General features: G+C 49.8%; 8 protein-coding genes across 8 annotated transcripts; 2 read left to right on the plus strand and 6 right to left on the minus strand.

Moving 5' to 3' along the window:
* Positions 1–148: 148 nt before the first annotated feature.
* N7508_005020 (sulfotransferase family protein) lies at positions 149–1177 on the minus strand (the record flags this gene model as incomplete). Its single annotated transcript, XM_058463086.1, has 4 exons — positions 149–428; positions 486–787; positions 849–1044; positions 1101–1177. 4 exons carry the CDS (start codon positions 1175–1177, stop codon positions 149–151), a joined length of 855 nt encoding a protein of 284 aa, XP_058319564.1.
* Positions 1178–2502: 1325 nt separating this feature from the next.
* On the plus strand, positions 2503–2898 carry N7508_005021 (uncharacterized protein; the record flags this gene model as incomplete). The annotated part of the gene is made up of 1 exon (XM_058463087.1): positions 2503–2898. The coding sequence occupies one exon, from the start codon at positions 2503–2505 to the stop codon at positions 2896–2898; it is 396 nt and encodes a 131-aa protein (XP_058319565.1).
* A 228-nt stretch (positions 2899–3126) lies between these two features.
* N7508_005022 (uncharacterized protein) lies at positions 3127–4460 on the minus strand (the record flags this gene model as incomplete). The annotated part of the gene is made up of 2 exons (XM_058463088.1): positions 3127–3561; positions 3618–4460. 2 exons carry the CDS (start codon positions 4458–4460, stop codon positions 3127–3129), a joined length of 1278 nt encoding a protein of 425 aa, XP_058319566.1.
* A 791-nt stretch (positions 4461–5251) lies between these two features.
* N7508_005023 (uncharacterized protein) lies at positions 5252–6904 on the minus strand (the record flags this gene model as incomplete). Its single annotated transcript, XM_058463089.1, has 1 exon — positions 5252–6904. The coding sequence occupies one exon, from the start codon at positions 6902–6904 to the stop codon at positions 5252–5254; it is 1653 nt and encodes a 550-aa protein (XP_058319567.1).
* Positions 6905–8142: 1238 nt separating this feature from the next.
* On the minus strand, positions 8143–10561 carry N7508_005024 (putative DNA helicase; the record flags this gene model as incomplete). The annotated part of the gene is made up of 5 exons (XM_058463090.1): positions 8143–8230; positions 8309–8369; positions 8428–9860; positions 9926–9958; positions 10026–10561. The coding sequence occupies 5 exons, from the start codon at positions 10559–10561 to the stop codon at positions 8143–8145; spliced, it is 2151 nt and encodes a 716-aa protein (XP_058319568.1).
* Positions 10562–11446: 885 nt separating this feature from the next.
* Positions 11447–12781, minus strand: N7508_005025 (endonuclease III domain-containing protein; the record flags this gene model as incomplete). Its single annotated transcript, XM_058463091.1, has 1 exon — positions 11447–12781. The coding sequence occupies one exon, from the start codon at positions 12779–12781 to the stop codon at positions 11447–11449; it is 1335 nt and encodes a 444-aa protein (XP_058319569.1).
* Positions 12782–12965: 184 nt separating this feature from the next.
* On the plus strand, positions 12966–13472 carry pex4 (putative ubiquitin conjugating enzyme (UbcJ); the record flags this gene model as incomplete). Its single annotated transcript, XM_058463092.1, has 1 exon — positions 12966–13472. One exon carries the CDS (start codon positions 12966–12968, stop codon positions 13470–13472), a length of 507 nt encoding a protein of 168 aa, XP_058319570.1.
* A 622-nt stretch (positions 13473–14094) lies between these two features.
* On the minus strand, positions 14095–15027 carry N7508_005027 (putative GPI anchored cell wall protein (Dan4); the record flags this gene model as incomplete). The annotated part of the gene is made up of 1 exon (XM_058463093.1): positions 14095–15027. The coding sequence occupies one exon, from the start codon at positions 15025–15027 to the stop codon at positions 14095–14097; it is 933 nt and encodes a 310-aa protein (XP_058319571.1).
* Positions 15028–15596: the final 569 nt, after the last annotated feature.

Genomic DNA, 15596 nt, shown 5'->3' on the forward strand with positions numbered 1-15596 from the left:
CGGCTATACTTCCTCTATAGTTCCAGTTTCTTTGTTTAATGATGTTTCTTTTAAAAACATCATGGAGCCTCTTTTTGCTGTGGATGATAAATGGAAACTGATTGTCTACTTGATTCCGCAACTAAATGCTGACAGGCTGACGTTTCATTCAAGCCACAAAGAACCGTGCATATTTGACAGCTGCCCAGCCAAGAACGCCGACTACAGGAATAGCCACGGCACTGAGTCTCATGACGGAAGCTATAATCTTGGGCTGAAGGAATTCTTCGACCATAACCTGGAATTTCTCAGGTTCGTTGCGATTGGGGTATGCCACATCTGGGATTGGGAGGTCAAGGAAAGGGCAAATCTTTTCCCAATCAAGACCATCTTCGAGTTGAATCAGACATAGACGGTCTGCAGGAATTGTCGCCTTTGCCAGGTTGATGCTGGACCAGTTGTTAGCGCCATCAACGGATATACTCACGAGGGGTACAAATACGCACTAGTCGGTATAGTACTGACGGAGATTCTCCCTGTTGTCTGGGTCACCCATTTCTGTGCAACCCGATAATGCCTTATAAACAAGGTCATTCAGATCAAGGAAGTCATAGAGGGTGGCATCGAAATATTTGAGGATCGAAAATGGAAATTCATATCCCATTTTGGCAACTCCTCCCGCTGTGTTGTTGACGGAGTTCACCCACTTGTCAGGGTCTCGCTCAGTGAGAATAAATTTGACCTCTGGGTCTTTTAGATATTCTCCAATGAGATCCATGCCCATGTAGCTAGGAATCTCAACGAGACACTGCATGATATCAGCACAATGACCAGTCTATAGTTCGGTCAAAAGATCCGAGTCTACTCACGTCATATTCCCCAAGCCATCTGTCATAATCAGTCTGATTGAACTTCTTCACCCCAGCTATCCGATTATACTGGGCTATTATAGCCTCTTTCATAGCCTGCAAGTGGGGTAAGCCGTTCACGGCAATGCACTCATAGAGATGGTACGTTTTGAACCCCAGGATTTTCATTGCTTGGTAGAGACCCAGTGTACCAGACCTAGCCAAAGATGATTAATCAGTATGGTGTAAAAGCGGGTGCATATTCGTTCATACCGACTAGGACTGGCTACAATAACCTTCATCCTTCTAACCTCTACCGGCATCGGCAGTTGATCAACCTTGCGTGACATGTCGGTAGTTCAATTTTCGAGTGTTTGGTGATTGTTGTTTTCCTTGTTGGGAGGAGGCAAGGATTAAAACTACCGTACAGGCAGAGGCTCATTTCTTATTCTAAAGGTTCAGGCGCCACCAAAGATTCAGGCGTCCGAGCGACTGAAGGCCGAGCGCAGCCCTCTGGGCTGCGAGCTAGCCTTGCGCTAATCTCATTTACACCGCTGATATGCTGGTATCCCCGTACACGAACCAGATTGAATTCCACAAATATCCTATTTGCCTGCTGGCGTAGGCCAAAGGTGGTAGACTCAGTAAAGATTGGAACCGTTTCGGAAGAGACAACAGCCAATGGTGTACTCGAGTTCAAATACGGGTTGAGGCGGAATGACAGCTATCTAGACGCGAATAGACTCTAGACATGAACCAATCATAATCACCATGACCTTTCAGCCCCGGCTGCTGCATCCGCTATGACACCTGGGGGCCATTTCTAGCCTCAATATGAGTCCTATCGGATTCTCTTCGTTTCGACTGGGTTGGATTATAATGGACTTTTCCTCCGTATCTATAGATCCTAGGACAAATCAACCATATTGGCGTGAACCGGGTAACGTATTATCAAAATCAGGTTATTTTGGGCTGCTGGGCACAGCCTTAAAAGGCAAACTGCGCATAATCTTGTGGAATTAGATCTGTTATTGGCTGGTACTTTGTTCCATGAAAATATTATATAATAATTCCAGTCAATATCTCTAGGTCATCTAACTGTTTAATGTGGGTTAGCCATGGATGGACAATGTAATTGACATTAATATTCTTGCTATGTGCCGGAATGAGGAGCTCTGCATATGATGTTCAAAAAGCCAAAAATTCCCTATACAAGCCTTCGTGGTCTAGTTGGTTATGACGTCGGTCTCATATTTCCTTTCTTATGACATTCTTGGTAACAAGATTGACATCCGAAGGTCTCCAGTTCGAACCTGGACGAGGGCATTCTTTTTGCTTTTAGAAAAACTAACTCAATTCTTAAATTTTTTTTTTTTTTTTTCGAAGTTTCATGTTTAGAGTTCACTTGACACTCGTGTTCGAACCATGGGTCGTGCGATCCCGCGATTCGCAAATGGTTTAGGGTTAAGTGGTGGTCATCGACTTCACGCATTCGTGGAACCGGCCATGAGTTGGCTCCGATCACTTTCGATCGATTTCCAATCAGGACGCTGGCTGGCAGATCGAATTTATTTAAACGGGGGATGATCAGGCTCTTGGGGTTGTCTTTTCCTAGGCCAACTGCATCCCATATCTATACTTCGCTATATTTCCTTTGTTTTTCATCATCAAAAATATGTCGTCCTTGTTTGAAAAGTGCCCGGCGTGCAATGCGAAGACCTCTGGACATTTATTCTGTTCATCGCCATGCCGCTCATCCTATCTATCGCCATCACACATCCAAATTCCCGTCAATACCCCCGACGGAGGTAGAAGGAATTCTTCTGCGTTCCCGTTTGAGATCAAGCGCCCTCAAGCTCCGTTGCGTATGAAGACATACCACACGATATACAGCAACCCAGGGGCGCAGCACATCAATCCTAAATCGCCTGCGCAGACTGGAATGCTCAGCCCGAATGAACTCAAGCAGTACGAAGACTATTTCGATCAAGATCGGGCCTTGAAACGACGCAGTGTCTCGTCTACGAACACACACGATTATCCGGTCACGGTTTTGCCAGCCGACGAATAACCAACACATCCTTCGATTCAACTGGGAGAGACGACCCAGTGTATATATATTATACTATGTCAAAATACTTTTATCGATTCTACGGACAGATTACGATTGTACAACGAGGAATACTTATTTTTACTTCAAAAGTCAAGATCATATGCACCAACTATTATTGCTTCATCACTATAAAACGTTTAGTAAATCTCACGCAACGTATTGTGAGACACCATGTCTCTTCATCCTTCACTGAGATGGCAAATATTCCCCCATTCTATCCCTCGCCCGCTCCACTTGACCCTCAACATCCAAATCCCAAAGCCACCGAGATCGCTCCTGAAGAATTTCCTGTAACTTATCCGCATCGTCACCAATTCCATCCAGACATAACGAAAACAGATAGGCGTTTTCCTTGCTAGTAGTAACAACTCTCTGGCTGCGAGGTCTTCGAATCTCGTCATATGCCTTGAAAGCAGCCATGATTGCCTGCACAGAATCCACTCGAGAATCTGCCAGCAGTTCAGCAAGAACATGCGCATCTTCGATGGCTTGTCCAGCACCAGCACCTTGATGCGGCGTCGAAGCATGCGCCGCATCACCAAGAACAGCAATGCGAGACCGAGTATAGGTAGATATATGAGGATGTTCAAAAATAGCCCACCGAGAAGGATCAGGCATGCGCTGAAGAAACAAGGTCAGTATCCCACCATCCGTCCAGCCAAGTATAGGATACATACCTCAACAAGCGCCTGCACAAACTTCCCCATCCCCTTAGCATCCCTCTCCATATCCTCCCTCTTAGCCGGACGAACCCAGCTATCCCCCTCCCACTCCTCACTCAAAACATAAAACCCAACATTAACCTTCTTAGCCCTCATAATAGGATACGAAATTCCATACCCACCCTCCCCAATATAAAGCGTCGAAACCCTAGCCCGGTGATCCCCAACAGCCTCAACCATATCCTCCATATCAAGAACAGCCCGATACCCATACATACCACTATACCTCGGCTGCGCAAGAACCGACTCATCAGGCAACAGAGCCTCCTTAACCCTAGATTTAATCCCATCACACCCAACAACAACCTCAGCCATCTCAACGCTCCCATCCTCAAAGAGCAGCCTAATGCTGTCCCCATCTTCCCCCTCGGATAACTCAGCAAGTCTCTTCCCAAACCTAACAATACCATCAGGAATCAAAGCCAAAAGCTCCTTCAAAAAATCCGCCCTCCGCACCGCCGTCTGTCCAGAAGGCAAAGCCTTGAGATCCATCAACAACCCCCCATCCCTCCAACCGCCCGCCCAAATAAACTCAAACCACGTCTCGCGGAACGATTCATACCCCGGACTATCGGCATGCGTCGTAACGAGACTGTCGTATATGTCCCTGATTTGGGGGTCAATTAGGGGCATTGCGCGGTGCGCGGCTGGGCCGAGGGAGAGACCTAGTCCTATCTCGCTGAAGGAGAGGGCTGCTTCGTAGATTCTGACTTGGATGCCGCGGCGAAGGAGGCCGGCTGCTAGGACTAGGCCGCTTATTCCGCTGCCTATTATTGTTATTGTTGGTTTTGCGGGCATTTTGGCAGTGGTTTTTTTTCCTGGGGGGTTGGAGGTGGGATGATGAATATATGTGTGGTGTTGCAGGGGGTTTGAGGATTGGGGCTGTTTTATGGATTGAGGATTGAGGATTTAGTTTCAATGTAGTATTTCTTTGTTCCCTGTCCCTTGTTTCTTATTGCCGAGTTGCGGGGTTTGCTTGATTGGATTAACTTTGGGGTTGTCCTGCTGCTACATCTATATCACTAAAAGGGGATATAAGGCTGGCTTATAGCGCCCCCATTTTCTACTTGCGAGGCTAGATAGACGGGTAAGATAGGAGATAATTATGCTTACGCATGATTGTACTTTTGGAAATTGGACGTCCGTCAGTCCCATAATGGCCCCCGCGGTGGCGCCGATCTGCACTAGTGCGACACATTTGCTTGTTTTCTTTTCATTTCGATTTGAAATATGAATGTCAATACTTCTGAATTTCAGTCGGGATATGAAAAGAGAATAAGCGAAATTAAATTGGAAGATAGGTACAAAATAGCGCCAGTCATCACATCACTCGTCCATGCGAAGTGAACTTTCAATGTGTCGGTCTCATATAGAGGGAAATGCGTACGCTGGCTTACATGCATATTCTGGATGTGTAGCTCAGGGCGGAGCCGCGAACCGGTCGCGAAAGCATGCCATTAAATGCAAAGAAGTGCAGTTGGCATGGGTATGGGTGTACAAGGTATTGGCGACCTGGTGTGGTGAATATGAATATCCCAGGTTCGCGTAGAATGATTGAAAAAGTATTGGAAAACAGAATGAAATCAAATTCAAATCATGGGAGCTGGTACAATCCGTTGACGCTCCCATTTGGGAGGATGTGCGAAGGGGTCGTCGCGGGAGTAGAGCTCCGATCGGTCCCAGTCTGGGTCGCTGTCGATTGTAGATTGTTTGTCGTCTGAGCGTAGTGGCGAGGATGTTCCCGAGTCGTCGAGGGCGCGGCGGAAGCGGATGAATTCTTCTGATTCTATTGTATGTGCTGGTTGCATGGTGCCTGCTTGTATAGACTCCAGGGCTGCACGCTGTAGATGACGGATGTCGTCTCTCAGACTGGTGACTTGGCTTTCCAGATTCCTGCGAGCGGTTTGTTCACGTCGAAGGAGTGTGACTAGCGTGCTGTATTGCTCGATTGAGACACCCTGGTAGTCTGATAAGGAGGTTGCGGATGGGGCGGGGCGGAGAGTTCGCGAGTTCAGGCTGTCCTGGCGGATTGTACTCGTGCTGGAAGGACGGTATTCAATGTTAGGGAGAGGACTTGCGGAGTCAGTGCTGTCCGCGGGAGACCGAAGCCCTGGGGATATTTTGCGTGTTTGGGGTGGATATGAGTCTGCATGTTGGGGAGGTCTTGGACGAGGTGCCTTGCCCGTGGGGCTGTCTTGTGGAGATGTTTGCATTCGTGCAATTGCGAATTCTAGATCAATCATCTTCACTTCCAGGGTGGTCAGGCGCTGGTCCAAGGTGACGCTGTCGTCCTGTTGCATAGAGCCAACGAAACTAGCCACATTAGGTGGGATCGTAACAGGCCCAGGACGTTGGTCGGAACCAATGAAAGATGGGGCAGCCGACTCTCGAGCCACACTGGTCACGGTCGTGCCAGTGGATGGCCGGGAAGACTGGCCGCTGTTGGAGCTTTCCTCCTGTGGGGATCGTGACTGAGCGGTTGAACCTGGAGCGGATGTTGTCCGCGGTGGCCAGCCATTGACTGGCGGCGGAGATGACCAAGCAGCGACTGGTGGCAGTTGCTCATTGAGTTCGCGCAAGGCCTCTGCGCTCCTTGATATCCTATCCGATAGCAAACTATGTCTGCGCTGTTCTGGTACGACAGATCTATCATCATGGGGGTCAGAGATGGCGGAGGCAACCGCAAACCGAGATTCATCGTCGGAAAATATAACACTGGGAAGAGTCGCACGTCGCCGGCGCGGCGGCATACCGCCCGCCAAGGACCCGCCCAAAGAGGCTGGAGAGAGTGGAGAGAGCGGGGAGAGATGGGTCTCTGCGAGCTGAAGGTTCTCTGCGGAAAGTGGACTCCGCCGATTCGAGTCCAAGTTCAAAGGAGGAGGAACAGCCAAGAATGGCCTCCTCATACGAGGTCCTGTAGGCCCAGGCCTCCTGACTGGCGGTGTTGAAAAGGTCGATTCATAGGGGGCTTCTTCCAATCCATCGGTCTGACTCTGTCGTTTTCGGTTGAAGATCTTGCGCATGACTGTTTTCAAGGTGCTTCCCGTTCTGCGATGTGCCATTGTCGGAGGAGGGTGAAATTCCATTGAGGGCAAGGCCGTGTCATAGTTATCTCCAGTGTACGAAGCAGGATTTGAGGCCGGACGCTCTCCGCGAGCGGGCGAGGATCGTTGTCGAATACTCCCACTCCCGACCGACTCGCTACCGGCGCTGGCAATTGATCGTGTAGCGTTTCTCGACATATCTGCGAATGTGGTACGGAGGTTCACACGCGACAAGTAGTGAATGTATAGAACTCCGAGCGATATCCAATATGATGATCATTACAAGCGAAACCTGCCACTGGCAAATGGGGTATATATCGTCGCAAGAAGTCGCAAGAAGTTGAAAGACAGTCGAAAGCCAATGAGCGTGAGCGAGTGTCAAGAAAAGAAAACCGAAGGGTATAAGGTATCAAATGCAAAGGGCCGCTCAGCGGAAATCGATTCGAATAAAGACTGGGGGGTTTTAGTCGACTCGTGGGACTATGCAAGAAGGCTATATCAAACGCATGTTAGTTGACGAACCAAGAAATCAAGTAATACAAACGCGACCATACAAAGACTATAATCAGGCTCATAATGACAAAGGCTATATGCGTTTGCCTCAGACTAAGAAATGAAAGTAAAAAAAGGGGGTATGAAGTAGTAAACGAATGTCGGGATCTCAGAAGGAGAGAGATGAAACAAGAAAGGGGAAGAGCTGCAGCTTAAGCTACCCCCACAGTCAGAAACCAGGTTCAGGGCCGAAGTGGAAGTGGAAGAGAATTGGGGTGGAGAAGCCTTCAGATTGTGCGCTCTGCTTCAATTCAGCAGATAGTGGCGCAAATGCGCATGGAACAAGGCGCACTAGTCAGTAGTTGCTGGCAACTTGCTTTTCCGACCAACCCTAAACTGCAGCAGAAAAGCAGAAGCCGAATCAGACTGCAGGATCGTCGGAATTTCAAATGAATGCCGCGTTGGCTCCGAGACCAAGTGGAGCGGCCAGCGAACGGTCGTTTAGGAGGAGAAAAGACCCGCCCGGCCAAGGCACAACTGACTCGGCTTCATGTTTTGCGGTCTGAAACCCATGGCCATCGCGCACAGACAAGTCGGGCAACTGTTGTTCAGGACCTACACGAGCCAAGTGGCACGAGAGGCCGTATTGCTTCTCAGGCGAAAGTGCTGGGCCAATCAGTCGGAAATGATCTACGGCCCCCAATCTCACTGACTCGAGACTGAAGTCCAATCATCAGCCGAAACACATCCCTCGCTTTGCCTGTCTCGCACGGTGGTTTCGGGTTGAGACGGTGTGCTAAGCCCTAGCTGATTTCGGGTACTCAAGCGAGATCTACGGGGATGTTCTTCCTTGCATAGCGCCACATCTAATCGATCACCTCTAAATCTAAAGTGGGGAGTTTCTGGAACGCGGAGGGCCCTCCTTTTGAGGCATAATAGCCGGTCTATTCTAGGATGTCGCTGGCGTCGGGGTAGCGCAGGTCGGCGTGTTCCTCAAGGAAGTCCATCCAGTGTTTGAGGAAGCTGCTTCCACTGTACAGATGCCGATCAGTATCAAATATCAAACTTTAAGGCGCAGCGCGCATGAGGCACTGAGGGTCATATACTTACTGGCTGATCGTCTCTGAATCTCCGCAGATACACAGATGTCGCTTAGGTCGTGTCATAGCCACTGCATCATCGTTAGTTCCTTTTTGAGGTCTCTGCAGGTGCTACATGACCAGACTCACCGTTCAATCGTCGCTTCTCGCCGAGGAAGCCCACTTCGTGCTGCTCATTGCTGCGCACTAGGCTTACCACGACAGCTTCTTTCTCCCGGCCCTGGAATCCATCCACGCTGCCCAATTCAATGCCTGGGTATTTCTCACGTAGTATGCGCGAGAGGAGAGCCAATTGGCCGTTGTAAGGGGTGATAACGGCAATGCTCTCGGGCCTGATGCCTGCATCAACGAGATTATCCACATGTCGTGCCACAACCAACGCTTCCATCTCATTGCTCTTGCTGTCGCCAAGCAAACCTTTCTTGCCAATCTCTTCGTCCTCCACCTTTTCGGGGAAATCACCACCTTGCGTGTCCCAGAAAACCAACGGTTCTTGTGTGTCGTCTGTGCCTTCTACCTCGTAGGGCAGATCTACCAACAGTCGGGCTTTGACCGCTTCTCCGGCGATCAGCTTGCCCTCGTAGAGTTCGTCGGACGGGAAGCGCATGATCTTCTCATGCATTCGATATTGTGTAGTCAACATTCGTTTGATGCCGGAACCGTGTAGCGCTAGAAGACGGTCGAATAAGGTTCGTTCAAGGGAGACGCCTTTCAACAATTCCTTGTCGGAATCCTCGGTCTTGCCCTTGGACTGTGCTTCCTTGGACTTCTGACCCGTGGATTTGACAGTGGGGGGTAATTGCAGATGATCACCTGCAAGAACCACCTTCTCTGCACCTAGAAGCGAGATCCAACACTGGGCTTCCAATGCTTGACTCACTTCATCGATGATTACAACATCGAACCTTTGATTCTTGAGCTGGTGACCCCCGGCTCCATGAAGAGTCGCAAGGACCACGCTGCTCTCGCGGACAAGGTTGTCCACGCATTTAGATTCGCGCTCTCTGAACTCCTTTCGGAGCTGCTTCAGATCATCGTAGATCCCTCGTCTCTCGCGACCAGAGCGAGTCTTGCGAATACTAGCTTGCTTTTCATCAATCTCCTTCCGAACATCTTTGACAATACCCCCAGCATCAGATGTTTGAGTGAGGACCTCGAGCGAGTGCTCAAGCACAGAAGGAAGCAGACGAGCTGGATGGCCAATTCGAACAACAGGGACCTTCTTCGGAGCCAAGCGCTCGACAATATTATCAACAGAAACGTTGGACGGGCCACACACGAGAATGCGCTTCTTTCGCTGAACCATCTGCATAATCAGCTCAATCAAAGTATGTGTTTTTCCAGTGCCGGGTGGGCCATGAATGAGAGCGATGTCCTGCGACGCCAACGCAAACCGAATAGCATCCTTCTGAGAATCATTTAATGTCGGATCAATGAATTCAACAGGACCAGCTGCTTCTTCGTCTGGTCGTAGCGGGGTTGTCTGTCCAAAAGCAACACGCATGAAATGCGAGTAATCAGAATCCGTCATCTTGACAATCTTCTCCATCGTCTGCCTCATCCTGGTAGAAGTCAGTACCCAATACCCAGACACACAAGCATAAGTGATATTCAATCCCCCACATACCGTCTATAAGTAACATCATTGGCAAGCTTAATCCTGCAACAAAGTCAGCACCTCCACCCAAATCCGAGATCCAACCAAAAGATTCAGAACGCGAACATACGCCCACAACTTCTTCCCCCAAAGCTCCTCAACAGCCTCATCCTCCTCCTTCGACCTCCCCCCACCACCCTGCTGCCCAAAGGCAATCCAAACAGCCCGCTCACTGGTCCTAGTAACAACACCCTCCGGACCACCCTTCTCCCCCTTCCCATCCTTCTCCTTCTCCTTCCCACCATCTTTCCCATTCCACTTCTTCCCCCCAGCAGCAACATCATTCACCCTAACAACATCTCCAACACGCAATCCATGCGCCGAGAATCGAGGCGTCCCATCCGACGACCGAGACTCCTCAGAGGTAATTGCCGGGTCAGGTGTGAACTCGCCAACAACGCGGCCGCCCATACCGGTCCGGCATTGCGAGAGGACGAGCCCTGTTAGGGCGGAGCCTGTTGCTTGGAGGGTTCGTCTTGTTTGGGGAGAGACGGAGGCGGCTGTGCTGGCTAGCTTTGAGGTTGAGACTTCTGCTTCATGTTCGGAGAGGAGGAGGGCAAGTTGGGTTTCTGCGAAGTGGGGGATTGGGATTGGCGTTGGTGGCATTCTTTGGGTCGATTGTGTTGATGGTATCGTTGGGGGTTAGGGGTTTGTGGTTTGTGAGATTCGATTTGGGACTTTAATGAGTGATTGTCCCGAGTGTCGTGGTGGGTTATTGGTGGGAGGTGTTTTATGGTGGACGTGATGAGGGACGGGGATAGTGAAGCTTGGAGAGCTTATGTCCGATGATATCATTGGTGTTAGTCAGCTGTATACAATTTTTGTTTATATTGTTATTTTACTGTCTGGTGATGATCGATTTTTGTTGAAGAGGGTGAGTATAACTTCATTTGTCCAAAGTAGGCCTGGTAAACAAGAAAACAATGCTCGTATGTATTCCAGCAGAGTACAAAGGGAAGTTGTGGTCGATGTCTACACAACCCCAGGTGAAGTGGTAGTCATGACATCCTTGACAAAAATAACGACCATGAACATCAAAAGATACAACAACAGAGTAAATAAAGAATCTTCTTCTCCAAGCTCGAGCCACAGGCCCAAAGATTGATGAAAAAGCCCCCGAAGGGAGAGTGCCAAAAAATAAGCCGCCAACAGCCCGAAGACCATTGACCAAATGATCCACAACGGAATGAAGTGACCATTGTGGTGCCTGCCTTCATGATCGTAGACACCCAGCAGATCCTATGATGGAAGAAGAGAAAAGAAAAGACAAGAGAAAGACGAGCGAAGGAAGCGTATATATAGACGGAAAGGACGCTAGTCCGAATGAAGAAATTCAGGGCTGTAGACGGCATCAAACATATGATCAAATGGTAGCAGGGAAGGATGCACGTGGACAAAAATGATATGTTGGTATTGAAGAGTATGCTTATCACATCCACGTTTATCGTCAGGAAAGTGTTGCTTGATATGCCTCCCAGGTACATAAATTGTTTAAACAGCCTCAATCTTAACCTTCGGCTCATCCCCATCCTCCCTCTTAGCCCCAACCGTAGGAATAGATCCCTTGACCTCACTCATGCAAAGACCCTTCCCAAACAGATAGCAGTCACCACACCTACGCTTAACAGGCAAACAAACCGTCTGCCCAAGCCCAACAAGCAATTTGTTAATCTCATGCCACTTCTCATGCGGCAACCAAGACTGCAACGCCATTCTCGTCTCCTCGGGCGTTTTCGTCTTATTCCACCCCCAAAGATTGGTGATGCGGTGGACATGCACGTCAACACCTATACCCTCGTGTTTGCCCCACGCAGCACTGAGACACAGGTAAGCCATCTTGGGGCCGACGCCGGGGAGGGCCATGAGCCCTTCCGGTGTTGATGGGATATCGCCGTCGTGGTTGTCGCGGAGGAGGAGGGCAGTTGCTTTGATGTACTTTGTCTTGTTGTTGTGGAAGCCCACTGTGCGGATTAGTTCGTTTAGTCTTTCTGGCGAGACCGCAAGGATGTTGGTTAGTTTTAGTGTGCTGTCTTTTGCTGATGTTGATAGTTGTTTTGTGTCTGTGGTTGTGTCGGCGTTGTCTTCGAGTTTGATCTTGACTTCTTCTTCCGCTTCTTCCTCCTTCAATTCTGGACAGGTAGCATCCGACTCCGGCCCCAGCTCTGTGTGTAGTCGTTGCATCGCAACCGCAGTAACAGTATCCTTCGTTTGAGAGGACAGCATCAGCGCAATGAGAGTCTGGAATCGACGGTCCTGCGGCGCGGACGCGCGCCAGTATAACTCCGCGCAACCCATCGTATCGACCGGCGCAGTGGGGTTATCCTCTCTCATCTTCTTAACGGTATCATACATTATCTCCCAATTGGACGGTGGCTCAACCTTGACCGAACCATCGGCATCTCGAATTTTCCTAGCCGGCATTCGTCGCGCTTTCGGTTTCGGCACGGGTTTCTGATCAGGCTCATCCTTTATAGCAGCCTTGCGAGATGTCCGAGGACTCTTCTTTATAACCCGTGCGGTGTCAGGGCTTGTATTGCGCTTCCGACGTTTCGAAGGCGGTTCAAGGAGGTCTTCGATATCCGCTGTATCAACCGAGGAGAGGGAAGATTCATCGTCACTGCGAGCGACAGAGAGACTAGGCGGGCCGGACGTAGATTCGGACTTGACGGAAGGGATAGTAGGCGCATTGGCAGTCGGATTGCCATTGTAGGCAAAAGCGCTCAAGGCACTGACATTTCGGTCAGAAGCACGCGTCTGGCGTCGCGCAGGGGGCGAAAGGGCTTGTAGGACTTTCGCCGTATCCTTAGAAGCACGAGAAGTGCGCATTGTCAAAAACAAAGAAAGACGAGAGAATGATGGGAATGACAGAGAAGCGATGATCGAGGGTAATTCACATGGAGTGGATTAGCAATTGGGGAACCCCAGCCTCGGCCGCAGACCGGCTCAACTCCAACTCCGGTCTTCTCTCAGTCTTGACTCTACACTCCTCATACAGACCTGTCCATTCACCATGTCAGGGCCATCGAGTAACACGACACAACGACTCATTCGCGAGTTGAAGGATTACAGCAAATCCCCCAACGAGGCGCTTCTCCACCTCGGCCCTGTCGATGATGAGGACTTACTACGCTGGGAAGCCGTGTTGAAGGGTGTCAATGGGACGCCGTATGAAGGTGAGTCGCATTCGATCTTCAATCCTCAACCTGTCCCCAAGTCCTACTCGCTATCGATTGCCATATTTCATTCCATTCCACCCCCTCTCCTCTCCCGACCGCAACTCGCGCCTCAACTAACAAACGTCAGATGGGCTCTGGCACCTCCGAATCTCAATTCCACCAAACTATCCCCTCTCCCCACCGACAATCCACTTCACGACACGCATATCGCACCCAAACATCTCATTCAGCACGGGCGAGATTTGCCTGACGCTCTTGACGACGGAGCATTGGAGTCCGGTGTATACACTTTCGACGACGTTGACAGCGATCCAGCAATTATTGACGGACCCACAACCTGATTCGCCGTTGAATGTTGATGTTGCTGCTTTGTTGAGGGATGGGGATCTTGCAGCTTGGGAGAGTGTTGTGAGATATTGGACTGGGGAGGAGAGGTGGAAGGGGGCTGGCAATCTTGGACGGTGATGATATCTATGGGGTTGATGGGGATTTGATTATATTATGGATGATGTGATTTCTTGTTCTTTCTTGTTTGTTGGCTTCCTCTTGGTTGGATTGATTGCGCATACCATACCCCTCTGCACATTCCGATCATCTACATCTTATATACTTCCGATGTTTCACCTATACATCTATAACTACAGGGATAATATACTGAAGCACTTTTCGCATTATCTTCAGTGAAGATGGCTAAAGACTAGTCACATGAAATATTAGCGTGTGCTGTTCGCTGTAAATGTCCCACATCAGGAACCAGATGCCCCATGGCTGAAATTGACGCCGCCCATTGAAAACGCTTGTAAAAAAGGTAAAGGAGAGACGTGGTAAGTCGTAACGGGTCGTGCTAATGAATGGTTGGATGACAATTGTCATAAGAAATGCAGAGCCGATGCGATGTTGCTGAAGAACGCCGGTGAAATGAATAAAAGATGCAAATGGCGCAATAAGTTCAAATAAGGACAATTACAGGACCATGGCGACCATGATGGCACCACCGATGATTGTGATCATCTCACGAGTCAGACCGGCGGACAGGGAGGCACCACCGGTCTGCAGACCAGGGCGGCCGGTGCTGCCGCTGCCTTCTGAGGAACCGGTTGCAGTAGGGTGGATGACGGTGATGGAGGTGATGGTGCTCACACTTCCATTGGGCATGGTAGTGGTGCTCTTGTAGGTGGAGGTGTAAGAGCTGGTGTTCTGGGTAGTGTGAGTGGTGGTGGTACCATGGCTGGTAGTGGTGGAAGAAGAGCTGGAGCTGGACGAAGTGCTGGTGGCAGTCGTCAGAGTGGATGGAACACTGGTAGTGGTCGAGTGGGTAGTGCTGGAGCTGGAGCTGGCCGATGTGGTTGGCTCAGCAGTGGTAGTCGGCTCAGCAGTGGTGGTGTCGCTGGAGGACGAATGAGTAGTGCTGGAGCTGGAGCTGGCCGATGTGGTTGGCTCAGCAGTGGTGGTAGGCTCAGCACTAGTGGTGGGCGCGGCGCTGGTAATGTTGTCGGCACTAGTAGTGGGCTCAGCGGTAGAAGCCGAAGTGGTGGGGTTGGCCTCCGAAGTGGTGGGCTCGACTGCCTGGCTGGTGGTCACAGCAGCAACAGAGGTGGTAGTGTCAGGACTGGCAGTAGTATTGGCCTGACGCTTGGCAAGACGGATCAGAGTGGCAATGGCAGGTTCTTCGTCTTGAAGCGCCTCAGCGGCATGGAAGTCAGTCGGGAAAATTCCATGGCGAAACTTGGCGGAGAGAGCATGCAGAGCATCGTGGAACGAGGTGGCCTTGATGTCGGCAAGCGCTTCCTGGAGGGACTCACGAGGAGTGACGTCCTCGAGCTGGTCAGCTGCAAAAACAGCAGACAGGACGAGCAGCGTCACGAAGAAGAATTGCAAAAAGTTGAAGCGCAACATGACTGATAAGCAGATTGGAGATTTAGAGATTGGGTGGCGATGAGATGGGAGAGATGAAGACAGGAAGAGAAAAGAAGAGAAGAAGAGAAGAAGAGAAGAGAAGAGAGGTGAAAAGATAAACAAAGATTTGAAGTCCCGATTAAGCAGGAACGAAAACTGAGGAGCAAAATGATGCGCCTTGATTTCTTGTTTTCGGCTTTTTCACTAGTGATAAACACTTAGCGTTCGGAGTGGGCTTTTTTAGCTTCCATGGAACTTCTGTTGAGTTGTCTCGGATCGACCGATTCTATTGTCACTTGGCACACCGTTGACACACAACTATTCAACTGATATTGCATGTACCCCCCGAGTAAGTGCATAATAAGGCGTTACATGCAGCCTGTTGCGCAGAAAACCTTGAGGCAACTGTTCGTCGTATCGGGGATCCACAAGCCCCATTGGCCTGGTCTCACTGAAAATAGCACAAGAATAGAAATAGAAGTCATGTCGTCAACTATTGATTTGATTGACTTTTTAAGGGGCTTGACTCAATTATGTCCTCGGAACTATGTATGGCTATCTTCATTAAT

The sequence above is a fragment of the Penicillium antarcticum genome (assembly GCF_028974205.1).
Source record: "Penicillium antarcticum strain IBT 31339 chromosome Unknown utg000005l_segment0_segment0, whole genome shotgun sequence".
In the NCBI taxonomy this organism is placed as follows: domain Eukaryota; kingdom Fungi; phylum Ascomycota; class Eurotiomycetes; order Eurotiales; family Aspergillaceae; genus Penicillium; species Penicillium antarcticum.